This window comes from Eulemur rufifrons, chromosome 30 (assembly GCF_041146395.1).
Source record: "Eulemur rufifrons isolate Redbay chromosome 30, OSU_ERuf_1, whole genome shotgun sequence".
NCBI lineage: Eukaryota > Metazoa > Chordata > Mammalia > Primates > Lemuridae > Eulemur > Eulemur rufifrons.
The window spans coordinates 98,997,687-99,009,922 of record NC_091012.1 but is presented as its reverse complement, the minus strand read 5'-3'; the positions used below and the strand labels follow the sequence as shown (position 1 = coordinate 99,009,922).

The following is a 12,236-nucleotide window of genomic DNA, read 5'->3' as shown; positions in this document are numbered from 1 at the left end:
AATATCAATCTGTGAATCCAAGTCTGGGAGACAGAAAATAGAGGGTTAAAGTCTTGGGGAAGTCAGTCTGGAAATTGAGACTGGGAAGATCAGACTAGGCGCTTAGCCTGGGTGGCTTAATTTGGAGGACAATCTAGGGTGTTGGTCTGGGGGCTCAGAAAGGGACTCTCAAAAAGAGGGGTTTCCAGTCTGGGGAATTGGGCTAGGGAGAGCACAGTCTGGAATCTGTCTGGAGCTTAGTCTGGGCTCCTCAGTCTCAGGGTTTCCTCTGGGTTCACACTGGGGAACTCTGGGAGGGCTCGGTGAGATTTCAGTGTGAGGGATACTAAATGGGGGCATTAATCAGTTTGGCAATACCCATCTATAGACTCATGGCCAAGGAGATCAGACTGGGAAGCTCTTTTGGGGGAATCTTACTCTGGATGAGGACTCTGATTGAGAAGCCACTCTCAGGGATCAGGGTGGGGAGAGCATTCTGGAGGCCTATCTGGGCATCTGTAATTGGGACCTCAGACAGGGCTTAATCTAAGAGCTTGGGTTGAAGATGTCAGGGCTCATCCCAGGGAATCAGTCTGGAAGGTTCTTTCTAGAGGTTTAGGTTATGTGGCTCATCCTGGCACCTCAGTGGGGGCTCTTATTTGGGGGGAGAAATGAGGTATTTACTTAGTCTGCAGATGTCCACCTGTAGAACTCAGCTAGCAAACTTTCTAGGGGTCTAGTTCTTTCTAGAGATCCAGGCTTGGCAGCAACATGCCCCATCTGGTGGGGTGGCGGGGGCTCAGTTTGAGAAGAGGACACAGCAGTGGATACAGATGTCTGCTCTCCATTCTTTTTAAGAGATGTGGTCTTGCTCTGTTGCCCAGACTGGAGTGCAGTGGCACGATCATATCATAGTTCACTGTAACTTTGAACTCCTGGGCTCAAGTGATCCTCCTACCTCAGCCTCCTGAATAGCTAGGAATACAGGTGCACCCCACCACACCCGGCTAATTTTTTTTCATTGTTTATAGAGATGGGGTCTTGCGATGTTGCCCAGGCTGGTCTCCAACCTCTGGCCTCAAGTGATCCTTCTGCCTTGGCCTCACAAAATGCTGGGATTACAAGCACGAGCCACCATGGCTGGCCTGCTCCCCATTGTTGTGGCTTCCAAGACCACACACTTTCCTGGTTTTCCTCCCATCTTTAGGGCTGCTCCTTCTAAGTCTCCTTTGCTGATTCCACCTCCCTGAGCTTTGTCCTTGGCCCCCTTTTCTCTTCCATTTACACTCACTCCCTTTGGTGATCTTGGCCAACCCCATGGCTTTGAATACTATCTATGTGCCAATGACCTCCAAATCTTTCCCTGGATTTCTAGACTCATCTAACTGCCTAACTGGCAGCTCACTTTGAACATGCCCCAAATCAAACTCCTGAGCTCATCTCAGGAACCATCACCCCAGCCAAAAACCTGCAAATCATTCTTGACTCTTTCCCAAGCCCCGCATCCACTCTATCCTAGTCCTTTCAGTGCTACTTTTGAATACAATATATCCTGAATTCAATCATTTCTCATCACTTCTACCACTACTATCCTCATCCAAGCCAACTTTTCTCACTTAGATTACTGCAAGAGCCTCCTAACTGATTTCTTGGCTCTCTCTTGCTTCCCAAGTAATCCAGATCAAAACCTTCCTATGGCTACCCACCACACGCAGAATAAAATCCATCTCCTTATCTTGGCCTTCAAAGTCCTATTCCTTATACATATTTCTCAACTGTTCATCTCAGATTTTATTGGTAAAGAATATGTGCAACAATGAACATGAATGTGTAGCTTCCTTGTGAAAACCAAATATTAAATGTAAGTAAAACTCCACATTGTTTTTAATTTCAGTTTGAGTTGGATTTTCAAAACGTATTGAGCTGTAATAAAGGAATTGCCTGTACAGAGATATATTCCCAGCACATCATATCCAAGCGATGGGCTTATGTTACACGCCATCACAACACAGGACTACATTCTCAACATTTGTGAAAATAATATTTGCAAACGGTAAGACAAAGTTGGGATTAATTCATTTTTAAAAAATTTTTGAGCATGCTATCAAGAAAATGAAGTATATTTCAGCTCATTATGGGGGTACAAAAGTTCAGGTTATATATATTGCCCATGCCTCCCCATCCCCCTGAGTCTGAAAAAAAAAAAAACAAGTTTATAGAATAAATGATGGTTTTATTATATCTTTACATCTTTCACAGAATTGTTGCTATTGTTTAATGGTCCAAAGTACGTTGTTTTGTTTTTGTTTTTTAAAGCAAACCTCAACTCTTCATACTCCTTTAGGTTAATAAAAGTTATGTTTGTTCATTCAAAAAAATAATAATAATAAATAAAGAAAATGAAGTATAAAAAAAAAAAAAAAACAAAGTCCTATTCCTCTCTCCAACCTCACTTCTACCGTTCTATCCTCATTTGACATGTTTGGGTCACACTGGACCTCTTGTCGGTTCAGAGATATGAAAGCGGCCTATCACCCTACCTACTCCAATCTCCCTCCCGCCTTAGGGATTCTGTACTTGCTGTTGCCTCTGCCTGGAACGTGTTCCACCCCAACTGGCATATGACTACCTTCTTCTTGTTATTCAGGTTTTGACTCAAATGTCTTCTATCCAGACAGGCCACCCAATCTAAAGTAGGCGTCCCAGTCACTGTCACATCATTCTCTTCTAATTCTCTGAATTACACTTGGCATCTATCTAATATTCTCCTGTATATTTATTACTTTTGTTTATTGTCTCTCTCCCCAACTAGAATATATGCTCTCTGAGATCAAGGACTTTGTCTGTTTTGTTCACCTCCATATCACCAGTGCCTAGAATAATGTACAAATCATTGAAGCGCTCAGTAAGTAGCTGCTAAGTTAATGAATGAATGAATGATTGGAAATAACAGTCTGAGGAAGAGAGAAAGTAGGGTACACTCTGGGGCGCTCTATTTGGGGTATGACTCTATGGGGTGGGGCTAACACCAGAATGAGACTTTTCTAGTGGTTCAAAGTGTAAGGAACTCAGTCTGGGGAGGAGGTATCTCAACCTAGAAATCCAAATCTGAGAGGTAGAATGTATGGGGTCCAGTCTGAGGTGCTCAGTTCTGGAGAGGTGAGTCTGTGGGGCTCTGATCAGACTTGGACATTGTTTTGGGAAGTTTATTCTGGGTGGTAGCTGGTGGACACGGAATGAAGCTCTAAATCTGGAGGATGGAAAATCAGGAGCTTGATGAGACAGGGTTCTTTCTGGGGAGCTCAGCCATAGAGATTCAGTGAAGAGGGCTTGGCCTGAGTGGGGTCAGTCTGGGCTTGCCACCTGATGGCGTAGTCCCTGGGGGTTCAGGCTCAGTTTTATTCTGCACTTGGTACAACTTCATTCAGGGATGAGTCTGGGGGTCAGCCTTGCGGTTTTGGCCTAAGAAGTGGATGGCTTCCTTTAGGGGATCATTCTGGGCATGCCCCTCCAACTCTGGGGTTCTAGTTGGGAAGTTCAGACTGAGAGACTTCTGCATGTTCTGTCTGGGTACTCAGACAGGGATCTCAAATTGGAGGTTCATCCTGGGGTCTCACTTCAGAGCCTCAATGTGGGCCTGTTGGTTTGGAGACCCTACTCTGGGATCTCAATCACGTAGCCATGGAAGGGTGACCTGTGAATGAAGTCTTGGGGTCCCGCCTAAGAGGTCTGGCCTAGGGCTATCAGTGTGGGGGGGCAGGGCAGGACCTGGGCGCACATACTCACTTTGGGCATCCTTGCTGTCCGGGGAGCCATGGGGCAGCTTTAACAAATAGTCCTTGAGAAGCAGCTCATAGCGGGGGATGCGCTGCACAGGCTCCAGCATGTGGTGCTGCAATGTCAGGTTGCCGCAGGCTTCCTCCTTCTGCGACAGGAGAAGCAGAGGGGCTGAGCTCTGGCTGCAGACTCCCCCCAAGTCCCTGAAGACCTCTCCTCCCCCAGACTGCTCCATCCAGCGTTGTCACTTACCTGCACCTCATGGATGATGACTTTAAACTGGGTGGAGCGCTCTGTCCAGGTGTTGACCAGCTCCACAGCCCGGTCAAAGTTCTTCACATACTCGCCATACATCTTGAGGAAAGGTGCCAGCTTCTGCAGGATGTCCCCAATGCGTGGGTAGCGGTCCCTGGGGTGGAGGCAGGAGCTGATGTGGTCCTACTGATTCTCACACCCTAGAATCCTCCCCTACAGGTCTCCAACCCCAGGCAGACCGCTCATCTCGGTCCTGGAAACCCACTTCTCAGCTAGTCTGCTCCTTAAGAAATGCTGCTCACATTATGGGCCAATTAGGCTATACAGGCTAAGAGGCTCAGCTTGACTTGAGACCATGGTCTGGAACGCCACCTGCCCCAACTCTGCCCTGCTCGAGCACCAGAACTGCTGTGTCTTAGAACACCTGCCCCAACCTTACTGCAAGGGCCACTTCATGCACTGATTATTGACTCTGTGCCCAGCCTTGTGCTGGGTGATGCTAGGGACACGGAAATGAGTCACACACATCCAGTTGAGCCCTGAGAGGGTCACTGTCTGGTAGAGGAGGCAAAGTGACCAGGCCTGGTCACATTCCTCATTGGTCACAGTGTGTTATGGGAGACAAACAAACCAGACCTGGTCCTGGCCCTCTAGGGTCACAGGCTGGTAGAGAGACATGGGAACCAGGCTTCAGGCCAGCCCTCTGTGGTCACAGTCTGGTGAGGGGGACACCCTGTATGCCATAGGTATGGGGAACATGGAGATAATTTTAAGCAGGGGTAACATGGTCTGACTGTTGTTTAGAAAGACCATTTTGATGGGTGGTGTAACCTCTAAAGGGTGGACTGGAAGAGGAGAGCCTAGAGGCTGGGAGGCTGCCTATAAGCCCTGCCCTTCTACCTCAGGACTCAGGCACCACTTCCTCCCTGAATCCTACTCTAATCCCCACGCTAGGCTTGGTCCACTTGTCTGGGTCCCCACAGCCTCCCATTCCCAGTTTTATCACAGCACTGATAAAAATAACAACATCTCACATTCATTGAACACTTATTATATACCGAGTACTAAGCTCTCTATGTGTATTAACTCATTTCATCCTTAAAAAAATCCTACAAGGTAGGTGGCCATTATTATACCCATTTTATAGATGAGGAAACTGAGGCACAGCAACTTAAGAAACCTGTTTGCTAGCAAGTGGCAGAGCCAGAATTTGAACCCAGCCAATTTGGCTGCTAACCTTACACTCTTGAGGGCTATGCTATTCCATTATAATTTTCTGAGTCCTGGTCTGTGTTCCACATTAGACTGGGAGGGCCTAGAGGCGGAGCTTGGACCTGATTCTTTCTGTGAAAGTCAGTAAGAGGAGAGGGCAGGCAGGGATGAACTCTTGTGTACACATCTGGGTCTGGGCTTGGAAGGCACACGGACAGGGGAGTGGGCAGCCTAGGTCTGGGCCCCTCACCATTCCTCCATGCGCTTCTCTAGCTCAGGCAGCAGGAACTGCTGGTGGAAGCAATAGATGGAGCAGATGTTAGAGAAGATGCCATGGACAACGTCGGCGGGGAAGGAACTGCGGTTCCGAGCCTCTTCCAGCAGCCGGGCACAGAACACCTGTGGGGCAGGGCAGGAGTGCTCAGTCCAGCTGGGCCTGGGACTTGGCTGGGGAAGGGGCAGCTTGTGGGTAAGGGCAGTGTTTGTGGGCAGCTTTGTGGAGCTTTGGGATCAGTGTTGGTCTTGAGACTGAGGAGAGAGGGAATGGAGTTAGGGTTATATATGGGGTTGCAATTCAGATTGTCAAGGTTAGGACCTGGAGTTAGGCATTGGAACAATGAGAAGTCAGGATCAGGGTCACGGTTGGAATTAGATTCAGGTCAGAGAGAAAGCTGGAATTAGATCCATTCAGTTAAAAAACATTTTTGAGTGCCTACTGTGTGCCAGGCACTGTCCTAGAGGCTAGGATAGAGCAGTGAACAAAGCAGACAAAAATCAGTGATTCTGGTGGATTTGGGATCAGGAATAGGGCCAGGGTTAGAAGGAGTTTCACAGCCAGTGGGTAAATTCAGGATCTGGGTCAGAGTCAGTATTAGTTTCAGAGTCACAGTCAGGGCCCAGGGTTAGTATGAGCATCAAGCTTGGGGTCATAATCAGAGTTAGCTTCAGAGGCAAGTTGACTTCAAGGTCAGAGAGGGGTCTTATCACTTCTAGATTTCTGGCCATGATGGCGGGGACAATGGTGGGGTTGAGCTCAGGCCCTATCACTTCTTTCTTAGAGCTCACCTACCAGGTCCTGGGGCCCTGGGACCCCTAAAGGGCCACTCACCTGATCCAGGAGATGGAGCCTGGAAACATAGGCCTTCTCGGTTTGCAGGAGCTCATTGGCAATGTGAAACACCTTCTGCTGCACAGTCAACTGGAAAGGAGAAGAAGTAATCCCCTGAGCCATCACCCTCTACCCTAGCCCTCACCCAAGCCCTCACCCAAGCCCCCAGAATTCTTAGAACAGCTCACATGCTACTCTAAGCTTAATGCCAGCCTGTGATAACCCTGACCCCCATCTCTAGACCCATGAGCACCCCAGCTTCATCCCTGACTCCCCAGTCTATCATAAAGCCCACTCCTCAATTCTGATAACATGCACTCCCTCATTCAGCCAGCCACTCATTCACCCATTCATTTGTTCTCTCTATTCGTTCAGCATAGTGTAGTGGTTAAGCATGTGGGCTAGGAAGCCAGACTTCCTGGGTTCAAATCCTAGCTCTGCCATTCACTAGCTTGTATAAATTGTTTGCTCTGTATTTAAGACTCCTCATCTATAAATACAGATAATAACAGAACCTAAATCCATGTGTAATGGAGACAATTAAATAATTTTTTTTTGAGACAGGGTCTAGCTCTGCCACCCAGGCTGGAGTGCAGTGGTGTGATCACAGCTCACTGTAACCTTGAACTCCTTATCTCAAGTGATCCACCAGCCTCAGCCTCCCGAGTAGGTGGGACCACGGGTGCATGCCACCATGCCTGGATAATTTCTTTTCCTTTTCCTTTTTTTTTTTTTCCCAGAGATGAGTTCTCACTATGTTGCCCAGGCTGGTCTTGAACTCCTGGCCTCAACTGATCTTCCTGCCTTGGCTTCCCAAAGTGCTAGGATTATAGGTGTGAGCCACTGTGCCCAGTCTAAATGATTTAATATAAACATAACATAGAAGACTGAAGATTAAGTAATCTATAAATGTTAGTTATTTATTCACCCACTCAGTTCACTATCAACAAGGTCTTGCTGAGTACCTGGGGTGTGAGAAAGACACAAAAGTATAAAAATACATGAAACTCATTGCCCGTTGACTCTATTTCCTATTTATTAGACCATATTTGCTGAGTACCTGCCATCCCAGCAGTCCCTAGCCTTAGCCCCCACACTTGAGCTTGGTCCTGGTAGAGCAGGAATTCTGGCTGAGACCTAATTCAGGTGCAAGGATGCCTTCTGAAGAAATGGTAGGCTGCCAGGGCACAGACAGGGGTCCCTGCTGCCAAGAGCCTTTATTTCCACAGCCTCAGGTTTCCATGGGGCTCTAGCTCTTGTGCCCATCCTCTAGCTGTTGGAAAGTCTCTTTGGATGTGAGAGACTTTCCATTTTATAAATAAAGAAACTGAGGCTTGTGGTGGGGGAGTGGAGAGAGAAGAGACTTGCTCAATGTCACACAGCTACTGAGTCATGGGATTTTCCAAATGGAACAGGCTTTAAAGATGCCCAACCAGGATGCCCATCTTCCAGATGGAAAAACTGAGGTCCAGCTCATGGCTCTCTGATGGGGGTAGAACAACCTTGCTAGCGGGCATTTGAAACTGTGCATGGTGGTTTAGGTAGTCACAGTGACTGCGGGCAGGGCCAGGGGTTTGCTACTGATATTTAGTACCAAGAGACCAGGGAAGATAAACATCCAAAATGGAAACAATGTCCTATTTTGAGAAATACTGAACTAGGGGAAGAACCAAGCATAAAAGCCAGGCTCCGGGTTTCTCCACGTGGTCCTGCCTCTTGGTGAACATGGGTCAAGTACCTCCACAGACTCCTGTCTCTCCATCGGGGGCACTGGGATTTCTCTGTCCTTCTCCTCATCCTCCTCCTCGTCGTCCTCCTCCTCCAGGTCACTGTCAACCTCCTGGGAACCAGGCCGGTGGGGATCGGCCAAGGCAACAGGAACATTGGCCAGGGCAGGGGGCCCAGGGCAGAGGCTGTGGCTGGGGGGCCCGTCATCACTGACGAAGCAGGTCTCCTCACTGTTGGATGGCGAGCTGATGCTGTCAATGCCGCTGTCCCGGTTGGGTACCTTCTCGCCGTCCCGGGGCCCAGGAGCCAGCAGGAACAGGCAGCGGGAGGCCTCACCCTCAGGGAGCTGGGGCACTGGTGGCTGCGGGGGTGGCTGTGGCAACATGGCTGGCTCTGGGGGACCTGGGCTGGGGCCAGGGGCTGGCCTATCCGAGGCGACAATCACAGGCTCTCTGAGGTGGGTGGCGGACACACATGGAGGCAGGGTATGAGCTTGACTGACAGGCCTCTCCTATGACTATCCCTTCCTGTCCCAGGTTCCCCCTTCTCCCCACAGGGTCATCCAGGGACAAGACTCACCTTTCAAACTTCTCAATCAGGGAGGATACTGCTGCAGAACTCGGGCTGGCTTCTACCCTGGGGGCCAGGCCCTTGGCCACTCGGGGGTCTGCAGGTAGTGGACGTGATGGCGGAGGGGGGATAGGCTCAGGTGGGGGCGGCATCCGGGGCATCTGCAGGTAGCTGGGCTTTGGGGGGACTGGAGAGACGGATGGGGAAGAGGGAAGGGAGATCTTAGTCAGTTGGGTTTGGTGGTGGTTGTCATGGCCAGGCCGCAACCCCCTCCACAAACCCCAGTCTGCACCTTTGCCTGAGGTGGGCACACAGCAGGCCTGAGGTGAGATCCCAGTAGGCATGTATTAGCCCCATGCCACAGCTCTGCCCGCTGGGTAGGTAGCACTGCCCTTGAGACCATGGTGCCCTCCTGTCCTTCTAACAAGCCCTCTCCTCTGCCACTGGCCAACTTCTCCTCTGCTCTGTTCCCTCCCCTTGGCCTTTTCCCTGCTTCTTTCTGGAACCACTTACCCTGTGGCTTTGGGCCCGGTACCCGCTTCAGTGGCGAAGGACGCTGGCTGGGGGTTTCGGTGGGGGGGCCTGGGTCTGAGCGAAGCCGTTGGGGACCTTCTGGATGAGGCTCAAGGCTCTGGCCAGGGTCAAGGGATAAACTTTTAACCAGGATCCGGCTTCCCTGGTGCAGCCCTGCAGAAGGGAGAAACTGAGTGTGAAATGACTGACTTTACCCCTCAGGGGACCAGGGAGTTGCCTGTCTTAGCAGGTATTTAGGCTGTTGGGTTTCCGTGGGTCCCTTTCCTGGCCACGTTGCTTTTCTGGGAAGCTCCTACCCCAGCCCTCAGATGGAGAGCCAGGCCCAGGGCTGGGGCTGACTGTTTTTATCAACAGATTGGAGTTCTTTGTGATGAGTGCACTGGTTCCATGTATGTTAGCAGGCATTATCACCAGGGAGTGCACGTGTTTGCAGCCCTTGTTTATACAGCCCCAATGGTATGGGGAGCATAAACTATACTTCACCCTTTTTTAAGGCCCTAAGAATATCTGGACGTTCTTGTCTAAAATTTTATACTGCTGAGTGTACTTAAAAGTGATGAAATTGTATTTCTTTTTCTTTTCTTTTCTTTTTTTTTTTATTTTTGAGACAGAGTCTCACTCTGTTGCCCGGGCGTCAGCCTAGCTCACAGCAACCTCAAACTCCTGGGCTCAAGCAATCCTTCTGCCTCAGCCTCCCGAGTAGCTGGGACTACAGGCATGCACCACCATGCCCAACTAATGTTTTCTATATATATTTTTAGTTGTCCATATAATTTCTTTCTATTTTTTTTTTTTTAGTAGAGACGGGGTCTCGCTCTTGCTCAAACTCCTGAGCTCAAATGATCCTCCCGCCTCAGCTTCCTAGGGTGCTAGGATTACAGGTGTGAGCCACCGCACCTGGCCTGAAATTGTATTTCATGAGCAAAAATTTTGCTTCTTAAAACCCCAGCTTCTTACTAATCTGTACTACTCTCCTCTACTTCCACATCCACACATACCCAGCATCCAGAGTTCAGGTCACAGGAGCAATTTTAGAACAGCAAGTAGCAAATTGGGACAGTAGCACTATCCCTCCTTCCTCACTGCATGTCCCCTAAAGTCACCTCTGTGTTTGGCCTTGGAGGAGATGATGGGTCATGCTTATGAGAGAAGATTTGGTCTGGGAGGCAATGAGGGTCTCCCAAGGGATGACATGTTCCAAGAGAAGGAGTGTGGGGCTCACGTGGTCCTGGCTGGGCAGGGGGTTGTGGGGGTGCCTCAGATGATAGAGAAGTCAGGTGGGGCCGGAGAGGAGAGGAAAAAGCCTTGGATCCCAGGCTGAGAGCCAGACATCCATCCTGTGGCAAGAGAGAGCCACAGAAAGCCCTTATGTAGGGAGAGATGCAGCCAAACAGGTGTGAGGACAAGAGAGTGTGCAGCAGTCAAGAGCTCCCAGAGGTACCACTGGCACATGCTGTCAGTTAAGTTATGGCACAGACACATGATCTCTCACTCACAGCCATAAAGGGTCTGTTACCCTGTATCACACATAAATGACCAGTCGCAAATGGGCCCGCTCAGTCACAAAACCACATGGTGTTATTTACACTGTTGCACACAACTGGGGCTACACAAATTCAACCATCCATTCACCTGCCGTCACACTTCTGAAAGCCTGGTTACACAGTCACAAAGACCCAGGGTCACAACCTCACATATAATCATACAGCCTCACAGTATCACACATACCTGCAAACACGGTCATGCACAGTCACAAAGACACACAATGGCAATTCTACCATCTCACACACAGCTTCACACAATTGCCCAAACACATACCATTGTATATCCAGTTACACAGTCCTCAAACATGGTTCCACTGAGTCACAGTGTCATTTATACTGTGTCTCACAAATGCAGGGCCATGGAGTGTCACACACACCATGATGTGCTATCAAACACACCTGCAAATATGGTTACACATAAAGATTATAGTCACACAGGGTAAATTATACCATGTCAGACACAATCTTACACAATAGCAAAAGAGCATAAAATCACATGCCACGACATACTCAGAAACACAGATACACAATCACAGATACACGGCATATAGCTGCCCCTTCATATCTGTGGGTTCTACATCCTCAGGTTGGTTGGTTGAAAATATTTGGAAAAAAAACTACAAAAAATAATACAACAAGACTTAAACCTAAGGTGTGAAACTGTAAGAATTCTAGAAGAAAATGTTGGAAAAACTCTTATAGACATTGGCCTAGGCAAAGAATTTATGAAGAAGACCCCAAAGGCAATCACAGCAACAACAAAAATAAATAAATGGGACCTGATTAAATTAAAAAGCTTCTGCACAGCCAAGGAAACTATCACAAGAGCCAACAGACAACCTACAGAATGGGAGAAAATATTTGCATGTCACACATCCAATAAACGGCTGATAACTAGAATCTATATAGAACTCACAAAAATCAGCAAAAAAAAAAAAAAATAAAAAAATAAATAAATCAAACGACCCTATCAAAAAGTGGGCAAAGGACATGAACAGAAACTTTGAAACTTTTCAAAAGAAGATAGACTAATGGCTAACAAACATATGAAAAGATGCTCAACATCTCTAATCATCAGGGAAATGCAAATCAAACCCACAATGAGATATCACCTAACTCCAGTGAGAATGGCCTTTATCAAAAAGTCCCAAAATAATAAATGTTGGCGTGGATGCAGAGAGATAGGAACACTCATACACTGTTGGTGGGACTGTAGACTAGTGCAACCTCTGTGGAAAGCAATATGGAGATACCTCAAAGAGCTACAAGTAGAACTACCATTTGATCCAGCAATCCCATTACTGGGCATCTACCCAAAAGAACAAAAGACATTCTATAAAAAAGACATCTGCACTTGAATGTTCATAGCAGCACAATTCACAATTGCAAAAATGTGGAAATAACCCAAGTGCCCATCAATCCATGAGTGGATTAATAAAATGTGGTATATGTATACCATGGAGTTCTACTCAGCCACAAAAAAACAATGCTGATCTAGCACCTCTTGTGTTATCCTGGATAGAGCTGGA

At 48.1% G+C, this 12,236-nt stretch overlaps 1 protein-coding gene across 1 annotated transcript in view; it reads right to left on the bottom strand.

Moving 5' to 3' along the window:
- The window catches only part of FGD1 (FYVE, RhoGEF and PH domain containing 1), a 45,086-nt gene that overhangs the window by 14,371 nt on the left and 18,479 nt on the right, over positions 1-12,236 (bottom strand). Inside the window, exons 2-8 of the mRNA XM_069463293.1 lie at positions 9,143-9,316; positions 8,639-8,816; positions 8,070-8,511; positions 6,332-6,421; positions 5,474-5,622; positions 4,009-4,165; positions 3,766-3,904 (exon numbers count right to left, since the gene is read on the bottom strand). Coding sequence (XP_069319394.1) covers positions 3,766-3,904; positions 4,009-4,165; positions 5,474-5,622; positions 6,332-6,421; positions 8,070-8,511; positions 8,639-8,816; positions 9,143-9,316 — 1,329 coding nt within the window. The remainder of the gene's footprint in view (positions 1-3,765; positions 3,905-4,008; positions 4,166-5,473; positions 5,623-6,331; positions 6,422-8,069; positions 8,512-8,638; positions 8,817-9,142; positions 9,317-12,236) is intronic.